The sequence below is a fragment of the Falco peregrinus genome, chromosome Z (genome assembly GCF_023634155.1).
Source record: "Falco peregrinus isolate bFalPer1 chromosome Z, bFalPer1.pri, whole genome shotgun sequence".
In the NCBI taxonomy this organism is placed as follows: Eukaryota; Metazoa; Chordata; class Aves; order Falconiformes; family Falconidae; genus Falco; species Falco peregrinus.
Window position 1 is genome coordinate 1,184,848 of NC_073739.1, and position 10,727 is coordinate 1,195,574.

General features: G+C 39.1%; 1 protein-coding gene across 1 annotated transcript; it reads right to left on the reverse strand.

Annotated features, from left to right (window-relative positions):
- Positions 1-5,200: 5,200 nt before the first annotated feature.
- Positions 5,201-9,648, reverse strand: ANKRD34B (ankyrin repeat domain 34B). Its single transcript, XM_055791600.1, has one exon. The coding sequence runs from the start codon at positions 6,890-6,892 to the stop codon at positions 5,339-5,341; it is 1,554 nt and encodes a 517-aa protein (XP_055647575.1). The 5' UTR covers positions 6,893-9,648; the 3' UTR covers positions 5,201-5,338.
- Positions 9,649-10,727: the final 1,079 nt, after the last annotated feature.

Consider the following 10,727-nt stretch of genomic DNA (forward strand, 5'->3'; position numbering starts at 1 on the left):
TACCACAGAGGATTCACATGGATGCAGAAGGAGTTTTAAGTAATTATTCTGTAATTCCTATAATTTGGTTATTACAAACTTTCATCTTTGTTCTGCTTTAACATTCTGTTTGCAAGGAATTTTAAGTAAAGAATTTGTACAAAGTAACTTAACTTGCCTCTATCACCAGAGTGCCTTGGTCCCTTCATCGAAGTCCTTGGGTTCTGTTGCCCATTCTGCAAAAAGCAGCAGCTTATATTTTAATTGTATGAAAAGCCACAGCCAGGGATATTCCTGAGAGGTCTGTGCTTGCTTTCAGCCAGCCACATGCGTCATTGGCAAAGGAGATGCCTGCTCAGGTAACGGGTGTCCTTCTCTGAAGAACAGGGATTTTGCATATGTATATATTTTAAAATAAGTTTAACTTGTGTAAAGGAGTGTAAGACCTATTGTCTTTTAAAAAGCGTTAGTAGCTGGGTATTTTATCAGAACAATTCGTCACAAAAATTGGAATTTTATCCCTTCTGCTGTGGAAAAAAAAAAACAACAAACCACCCTGAGTTTTCTTAAGATGTATCCTTGACCAAACATGATTTGGTTTGCGGTACCTTGAAGGTATTGCTGTGCCAGTAATACTTGAAGGTGAAAGTGTGTGGCTGGGAGATACCGGAAAATATTTTACAACAGGCATTCCTCAAATTCTGGATTTGGACATGAATTTAAGGAAAAAAGCGTGTTCTTTTATGAATACAGTATGCATGCTTTTCGTAGGATGGCTGTTTGTGGCTGATGTTAGCCTTTCTATAACAAGCTATGTGCCTGTTACACGAACAAAAGAGCAAACTAATGGAATAATGATTTACTAATGTAAGAATCAATTTATATATAAATACTTGATATTAATTGGGAAATTAATTAGTTGCATTGTGTAACAGGCGCAGAAAGATGAAGGTTAGAATTGAGAAGAAAAGATTAACTTAATGATTGGTTTATTTTAGTGTTTTTCTTGTGTAATTGCATTGAGTTATGGCAGTGTTCTTATGGAGCATTGTATAACGTATATTATACATACATATATACTGCATATCTGTAAAAGACAAAAGTCAAAAAAAAGCAACTTTAAATGCCTTTCTCCTCAAAGCAAAAAGAAAGTGCAGGGAGGGCTTTTTTGAAATGTACTTTCAACACCATGCCTTAAAGAAAACCTTGAAAACTTTTTTTACAGTGTTCCTGCGTAGTGGGTTTCCGTTTTAAAATTTCTTGAACAAAAATAAGTTTTTTAATGATCACTGTCTTTTGAGGCCACTAGTTGTCTAGAAGTCACTTTCATTGTATTGTTTCACAGCGTTTTGCAGAGAAAATGAAAACCAAAAGTAAAAACAAAAAAGTCTTTCACCTTTCTAAACTTACCACGTAGATTTGAAATTAGTAATCTCACAGGAAGTGAAATACAGCTTTTACTGAAAGCCGTAACTTATGTTGACAGGAATGCCTGGTGCCAGAAACGTCACTGTCATTTTATATAGCTTGAATGTTTAAGGATTTGATGCCATTGGTCTCTTTCTGTACGTTGGAGTGGATGAGCTTAACTGAATTGTTCACTGTAAGGTCTGAGAACTAGTGCAGGTGGTTCTCTTTGGATGGGAAGCCACAGCTCTTACAACTAGCAAGGAAAATGTTTCAGCTCGTGGTCTTTTCTTTATCAAGATGCATAAAGAACACCTGAAAGGTATTTTGTTGTTTCTAAGCTTTCGTGTTTCAGGGGAAAACTTAACATTAGAAATTCTGGTCTTGCTTCCCATTCTTTGCCTAGTGGACGCCTTATGGATGACAAAGATGACAAGGATTAAGACTTGAAAATGGCAGAAGTGTGTCTCCACTGAAGTAGAACCACAGTAAACAACTGACAGACAGACAGAGCCTCTGTCACACAGTGCTTTGTACAAATGTAGCTATGTTGGATTAAACCTAATTAACACTTCCAGTTTTTCTATATAGAGGCAGCCTGAGAAATGCTTAAGAGCAAGTACCTTTGGTAGTGACTCAGCATCTCCTAAGTGGTGAACAAAGGATGTGTCTATTTCCATATTCCCTGAAGAGGGAAAAAGATAACTTTTATTTATGCATTGTAACAACATACACAGAACAAAACTGAGTTGTTTTTCCTTTGAAGGCTCCTTGTATCATTGATGCAACAATAAATACTAACTTTCACACTACTTCTGCATCAAAATTAAGCACAAAATACTGGCAATACTACAGCAGAACTTCAGTTCTCAAGACATTTGCCATTTTCCTCCATTGACTGAGCGTTTTATAAAAAAACTTTCAGTTGAGGGAGCAGTAATCTCACATACATAAATAATTTAAAAATCAATACAGCAGAAATTGGGCTTTATACCTTCAGCAAAGATACCAGTTAGAACATCTCATCTGTTAGGTTTTTTCCTAAAAAAAGAATTTGTTTTTTTTTTAATGTACTTTTTAGCTTCAAATATTTTAACTTCATGGTGATACGAACAGACTACAGACATTTCCATTTACATCATAAAAATAATTTGAAAAGTATACTGTGTCTGTATGTGGTGTTTGTAGGGACCAATTTCTACCCAGTTAATAATTTAATATTGATATGTTTTCGTACATAGTTCCTCTGCCATAGAAAGATTTCCACGTAATCCTTGTTTCTACCTGGTATATGCAGATGCTGATGTGGCAACGTCTCCTGAAGAGGCAGAACCTGAATGGAACCAAATATTCCCATCACCTTCCCTATGTTTCCATTGGTATTTAATAGCTCTTGTACGCAATTTTATTTTGGAACTTGCCCGTTTTTGCATGCTTAATGTGTACACTCAGGTAGCTGTTTGTTTGTTTTAGCACAGTGAACAGTTCTTGTTTGTGTATGTGCAGAAACTAGAGTGTGCCAGCCAATCCATAAATTACCAAGAGCCTTTCAGTGGATGAATAATCCATCTCTAAAAAAAACAATGCATTTATGACTGGTACTGATTGGTCTTGAGGAGTGAAGAAACTAAACAAGTGTGACAATCATACCCGAGTAGGTCAAATGTGATAATGTGGCGCAGCTCACTGCAGGCCTTCCCAGCTGCCTCCAGAGCGCTACACATCCCAAGGTGGCAGAGCTGGGGCTGGAGGAGGACAAAGGACACTACAGATTTCAAGACCCGTATTTTGTGGAGAATTAGTTTTGACAACTGCAATACAGATTTGCATCTTTGTTTATCCCAGCTCCCTCTGAGCACTTGGCCAGAGAATCAGTGGTAAGATCATCCGCCTCCTAGCAATTGTCACCAGGGATTTTGTTGCAAAATTGATTTAAGATTTATATTTGCAGTTTCAGATCAGCACTTGATAGGCAACTCTTGTGTAGATACACAAACCATACTCCTTTACTTTCCAGTGTCAAATGTGCCCTTCTTTGAAATACGCATTTTACGAACTTATGGGTATTTTTATATTTTTAATTAAATAAAACCTGGGCTATCCTTCTGGCTAGTTTGGGTCAGCTGTCCTGGCTCTGCTCCCTCCCAACTTCTTGTGCACCTGCCCCCTGGCAGAGCATAGGAAACTTGAAAACTTCTTGATTTAGAGTAACCACTACTTAGCAACAACTAGAACATCAGCGTGTTATCAACGTTATTCTGATACTAGATCCAAAACACAGCACTGTGTCAGCCACTGAGAAAAAAATTAACTCTATCCCAGCCAAAACCTAAGACAAATTGCCTTACACTAAGGGCAAAGCTAAGTAACATTTTTTGTTAGGCAACGTCAGACTGGGTGAACTTTGACTGAAGCTGCAAGAAGGCAGATAGTATCCACTTGTGTAGCTTCAGAATAAAAGTACTTCATTTCGGTGTACAGAAAATCACATTATACAGACACAATTTCAATACAATTAATTTCTGTGAATTATGACAAAACAGAACACATCCAGTATTTCTCAATCTTTAGAAGACAAATTATAAAATGCCAAATGCAATACCAGAAATTAAGCATCTGTGGAACACGCACAAAGACAAGGTAGATGTTTGGAATTGCAGAACACTTAAATAGGAAGGAAAAACAGATTTTAGATAGAGATACTTAAAAATGCACAGTAGCTTGGAGGCAAAGGAGTATTCCTCATCTGTAAGAAATTCAGTTCTCTGCTTCAAATTAGGCAAAATGAAAACTTCCATTTCTCAGGTGAGTATCGTAGCTGTTGGATTTCTTTTTTTAAGAGTGGAGCAGGAGGACAGAACTCTTCCTTGCTCCCAAGCACGTGTGTGAAGCATCAGCACTGCTCAAGATAGCATCTACATCTGCCCCACCATCTGTATCCTGTCTTGAAAAGAAACCCCAGCCTGCGACTGGAGAAAGAGCTCCTGCATGATGTAGAGATATTTTTTTTTTTTTTAATTAAGTCTGGAACTACAGAAAGTAATGGGCCCTGCTTTAGATACAGCCTCTGCCTCCCCCCACCCTTCCTCTTTTTAAATGAGCAGATTCCAGCAATCCAATAGCTTGAGAAGCCCAAGTCAATTCATGTGCCTGACAGTGCAAGCAGGATTTGGTCTTCTACATGAGATCATTCTGGACTTTTTGCCGCTGTGCTGGCTTCTTGACTTGGCTCCCAGGCATCGTGTGCTGGACTTCAGCCCTCCGGTGCGCTGTGTATCAGACTGACTTCCAGTGGGCAGCAAGGCGTCGAAAGGCTCCCCGGTCTTTAGCTGGCATTCCCTAGGCATAGCTATGCATACAACACACCTCTACAACATGAATTTTATTGACTCTGTTATTGTCTGTTCATGTGCAGTAAAGCCATTGAAGCCATTGAAGCCAGAAGATGCTGCCTACGTACACCTGCCACTGTCCACCCCTCGTGCATGCTGGCTGTGTCTAGAATTTCTGCACATTGCACAACTTGGACAGAGTCAGATGTCCAGCATCACAGTCAAAATTTTCAGGTTTCTAAGTTCCATGTGTACCACCTTTCTGGGTGCAGAAAGAGTAGGCATTTGGGAAAACCTAGGAGGGATAGTATTTCCAACCTAAAATGAGAATTGCAGTGCCCGAGACCCATTGTGGGTTCAGCCTGTCATGGGTAAGATTTCAATGCTGAAGCTGAAAACATTAAGAAAACAGTGTAATAAATATTCCTCAGTTTGCAGAAAGCAGCATCATTAGTTAATGTGGTCTCAAAGCTATTTAACTCTTCATGTGGTCTCAAAGCTATTTAACTTGAGAAAGCTTTGTATCACCGCCCTGCTGTTTTGTGGTATGTATCATTACAGTGAGGTACTGCAGTGAATATGCACGTATCATAAAGATTTTGTAATCCTTTACTCCCTTGTTAAAAATTCACTAATTGCTTAATCTGCTCAGTCTGTAATGACTGCCTCCTTAGTAGCATTTTCATATTTTTAGTCTCCCCAGGGAAAGCAGGTGCTGCTGGTACTAAGTGTTTTTGTCCACAAGAAATCATGCCAGAAACCCGGTTTATGAAAGCACTGTCTGGAATTGGGGGCTGAGGATTCACATTCAGTGGTGGGAGAAAACCTGGTCTTGTCTGAGCAATATGATCCAACAATACGGCTCCTGGACTCTCTCTTTCCAGAAAAGCTTGGTTTCTCCTGCTCAAAGTAAGAGGCGGCATGGTGTCCACTACTTCTCTAGAACTTGGTAACGAAGAGCGAGATGGAGAAAAAATCTTTTTCTTTTCTATCACTGACTTACTGTCTTCTGCAGCAGCAGGAATTAGACTGTTAGTTAACTGAGAATCAGAGCTGTAGTGATTTGCTCCTGAATTTCTTTTCCGGATAATACTACTGAGGTTTGAAATAAAGCTGGTTTGTGCTGAACTGACATCCCTACCCATAGGAATCCCACTGGAGATATGCTTCCCTTCAACATAAGGAACCTGACAGTTTAGCTCATCATATGATAATTTCCTCGATCCAGTTTGATTGAAGGTTGTCAACAAATGAGCAGTGTCTTTTATGTCAATACTTTGGTGCCTGGTAATGAATCTCTTTGATAAGTCAAGGCCACTAATTTTAAAAGAGACCTCTTCTTCTGGAGTAATATCATGAAGTTCTTGTAAACAGGCAGTTTTATTCTGGTGGAACAGTGACGGAGAACTCTTTATCCAAGGCTCAGACTGCAGCCGCTGCACTTGTGCCAGCTTGGACCCTACTTTTGTTGAGCTGGATTTTCTCATCAGTGAAACTGTCTGAGATGAGTTGTTCACACTTCGTAGATGATCCAGCTCTTTAAAGCTGAAAAGTGCTTTTTTAGTTTCATTTGAACTTGAAAGTGGGGAGGGAGATGTTTTCAGTTCTATTTCTGATGGGGAAGTGCAAGCAGCGGGGGAATGCCATTCCTCCAGGTCTGCAGGAGGCATGTTTAGGTACTGCTTTGTTTTCTGCCTTCCTGATGGGGACTTGTCCATCGTGATGATGATGACTTCTTTTCCTTGTGCCCTGCAGGCATTAAGAAGAACTTTCAGGGTCTCTTTGTCTTCAGAGTTTATTGCATACACAAGTGCAGAGCAATTGGAATGATCTTGCAGGCTTGGGTCAGCTCCACTTTTCAGTAGCAGAGATACCACTTCAGGGCCTGCTTTTTCCAAACAAGCATGCATCAAGGCTGTCTTTCCAGATTTGTCCTGTATGTTCGGATCAGCCTTGTTTTCTAGTAGGTATTTAACCATCTTTGCCTTGCTGGCACTCTGGGAGTCCAGGTGTTTTGTCCTACAAGCAATCATTAAAGGGGTTTCACCTCTGTCATTGCTCTCGTTGATGTAGGCGCCACCCTCGAGTAACAGTCTGGTGAGGCGAAGCCGGCTTTGATAGACTGCTCTTATCAGGGAATTTCCCTCTGCTGGCAACTCTGCCATTTCCATCATCGCACTTGTCTCACACCTTCCTAGTAGCTGGGAAGAACACCTGGTTTTCAGAGAAAGCAAAAAGGCCCTCCAGAAAAAATGAAATAGAGGATTTAACTGCACAAATTGCTTCTATAAACACCTCTGTATTTTGTGAAAAGACTCTGAAGGGGAAGAAAAAAAAAAAAAAAGAAAAAAAGGTAGTCCCACCTAAGCTTCAAGAAACACATTAAAAACTTAAAATAATATCTGTATAAAATTATAACCTTCATAGATGCTTAAAGCTTGGCTGTCAGTTCTGGTTTGTGTTTTTTTACTGTTCCCCCTTTCATCACACTTTGCCAAATAAGCTGCAAAAAAAAGTCTTAATCCTTCACATTCTAATGGCTTTATACTGACTGCACCCAAGCAGCTGTGGTAGTTGTACCACTCCTGATTTTCACCAGTGCAAGAAGCAAGAACTGAATGAATCCTGTAAAAGTTTTTTCATTAATGTGAGACAGTGTCACATTCACTTATTCTTTCTCATAAAATTACAATGCTAAACATCTAGAAATTAATGAGAAAAATAAAGTTCACAGGTCTTAAGGAAAGCAAGCATAGTAAAATATTTTTTATCTAAGAAGAAACTATTAAGTGGCTGGAAAACAAATAAAAAGCAATCGCATTTGTGGAAGTACACTACCTTCCTTATGTTGCTTTGAAAACATACTAGTTTGAGTGAAATAGTGTAAGTGAAGTGATGCACAGCTTGTCCCACTCATCATGGGGATCAGTCGACTGAGAGGGAGTCCTGTACCTGAGCAGACTGTATCAGCTCTAAAACAAAAGAAACATTTGACAGTATCAAAGAAAATCTGAAGTTATCACTCAAAAAAATTAAGAGCTTAATGTGGTATAAATAACAAAAGGTCTTGTACAAATGTATACCTGCAACTAATACAATTAAATTACTTTTATTTATGTCTTTTATGTGCTTATGCATGCGTAGGGAAAATCTTTAAAAGAAAAAAATACCAATATTTAACAGTTGGCAGAGCAATGTAATTCCAAGAGAAAATCAGACTAAGAAAATTACAGGGGGGGTTATTTACAGTATATTTCTAGAGAAAGAAAAGTGTTTAATTCATTTAACTGCAAAGGAAATTAACAGAGACTCATTTTTATTTACCACTGAAAGCACTAGTAATGTTCTGGTGAATAACTGAAGAGCAGTTAATTTTACTCTCTTTGATATTGGAGTTTTACTTCGAATTCCAAAATCAAAGAATGTAGTTTGTTCTAAACAAAGTCCAACAAAGAAACAAAAAAATGTTGGTTGAAATACACAAGACATTTTTGTCACAGATTCCATCCCTCCATTTATTTCACTCCATGGCATCACGCTCTGCAGCTTACAGGTGCTTTTACTAAGCAGTGACACCCCGTGGCTCATCAGTCACTAAGAACAGTTAGGTAGGGGGCTTCATACTTGCACTGGGTTAACAAAGTATTTAACTATTATTCAATATAGTCATTCGGTGACATGGCGTAATAATGGTCACACATAGCATGTGTTTGCGTAAGACATCTCACAGTATTTGGAACGTGAGGAAAAAAAACCCATGAGACAAATGTGTGAGATGAACCAGTTCTCCTTTGGTGGCATTTTACTCCTGGGCTTATAGCCCTCACAAAGACTGCTCACTGTGTGTGAGCACAGTGAAGGGGAAAAAAAAAAAAAAAAAAAAAAAAAGGTTGTCCCACCTAGGCTTCAAGAAACACATTAAAAACTTAAAATAATATCTGGATAAAATTATAACCTTCATAGATGCTTAAAGCTTGGCTGTCAGTGTATGACTGCAGTCCTGTTCCGAGCACTAAAGGAGGATGGAAGAGGGCCAGAACTTCTTTGTTTGTCCATAGCAGTAAACATCCCACTTCTGATCACTGCTAAGAACAACGGCACCACTGTGGTACTATCATCGTCTTTTGACCGGTTCTTGGTTTTCCCCCTCTGTCTTGACAAAGTATTTTTTAGAAGTAGTTGCGTTGAAATTACTTTAAGGATTCATTCCATTATACTGCAAGTACATGATTCAGTAGTGTCTATCTCAGCTTTCATTCATGTGCAAATCATTATTATGAAATGCATATTTTTGACAAGTAATATATTCAAGACCTTTATCAAGTCTTTTATAAACAGTATAAAATTAATTTGTGCATTTAGGTTTCCAGAAACAAACTAAAGAAAATTCATTTGTGCGTTTAGGTTTCCAGAAACAAACTAAAGAACAGCTAGCACAGATGCTGGAATTCTGATTGTGTTCTCCCTTGGTTCTGACCTACCTGGAAGTCACCAGTGATTGCATTTCTTTCATATTTATCTAAAGCTCTTTTGATACTTAAATTGCTTTCTTTACTTAAGTGAGGGCATACAGTGCTCCTTACATGAGCCTTTTCACCTGCAGCAATACCTTTTAAGGCCAAGGCCAAAAGAACATTAAACAGGCACAGAAAGAGAATAACACTACTTGAAGTCATGCAGCGGCTCAGTGCTAAAAATGAGATTTTTTCTGACATCTGATCAAATGCCTCCAATTTCTTAAATTCGATGTCTCCGTAGACTTTACCAAGACTGTTAACGTGAGTGAGGGTAGAGGAAGGCTAGTCTAAGCCAATAGTTAGAAGTCTGGAGTAGATTGGGTTGCCAGGATGGTGTACGAACCTGCCGTAGAGAAAGCCCAAGATGTTTTTGTGCAAGCAGGTCAGCAGTTTCAGTGTGCCTAAGATCTCACCAGGGCTTGTAGGGTACTAATATATTTAATTTCAGAAACCTTATTCATCATTATATATGCAGGTGCAGGTGGGGACGGACTGTCAGGTCTGCAAAGGCTGGCTAACCCCAGAAAGAAAGAGCACAGGTACCAGCGCTGCTAGGATCCAGCCATGTAATAACACTTTGCACTGCAAAGGAAAGTGGAGAAAGAAATAGAAACTGGGGACTAAAAATCCACAAATACTTCAGAATCAGACACTATACGATCCTAAGGAAGCATTACAGATTTGCAACTGGAACAATATTATGCAGAATACATTCCTGAATGCTGGATGAAGATAACCGTGATTTCATCTGGAGAATCTGTTAATTACAGGAGAATGTGCTTGGGGCTGCATCATCCTAAAACTGCCACCGTGGCAACAATGTGCAGCTGGACTTCCATAAGGCACACACTGACACTGGCTCAGTGGAAACACATGCCACACCTGGACTAGGTACAACCTGGTCCAAAACCACCACAGCTAGGTATTCTGAGGTGAAAGACCACAGTTCAAGCAGATTCCCTAGAACGGTAGTTAGTTTAGTAACTCATGACAGATTAATGCTGAACAGATTGGGATTATAAAACATTCCTAAATCTAATTAACTGCAATGTCAGAAACACTACATGTGTAATTGAGATGCAAGGACTGACAGAGCTGCTTTTCAGCTGTGGAGGTAAACTTGTGCCAAGATAGCAGTTTAAGGAATGAGGGCCTATGCAACCTAGTGTGTGACACCAAATCATGAACTGGTCTTTCAGATCATCAACAACATTTCTGGTGTTCTTGTACAAATCATATTGCTGGAACACTCTTTCAGTCTATGAAGAGCTTCACTTTATTTTCAAAAAGCAGTTCTGTCCTGGAAAGTGCTCTGAGATGAAGTAGCACAAAGCACCTCATAGTATGAAAATTGTTTTTTGAAGCCAATGACGATTTGTTTCCAAGAAGTAGATAGCTGCTATTGTGGATTTGTGCTGGGTCTTATACTGAGGTCAGGCTGACAAATATAGCAGTAATAACATAGTGTCCTATTCTGGTACAAATTCTGCTG

Bases quoted from the DNA above. Each gene is read 5' to 3' on its own strand.
- ANKRD34B (XM_055791600.1), bottom strand. From the start codon at position 6,892: ATGATGGAAATGGCAGAGTTGCCAGCAGAGGGAAATTCCCTGATAAGA.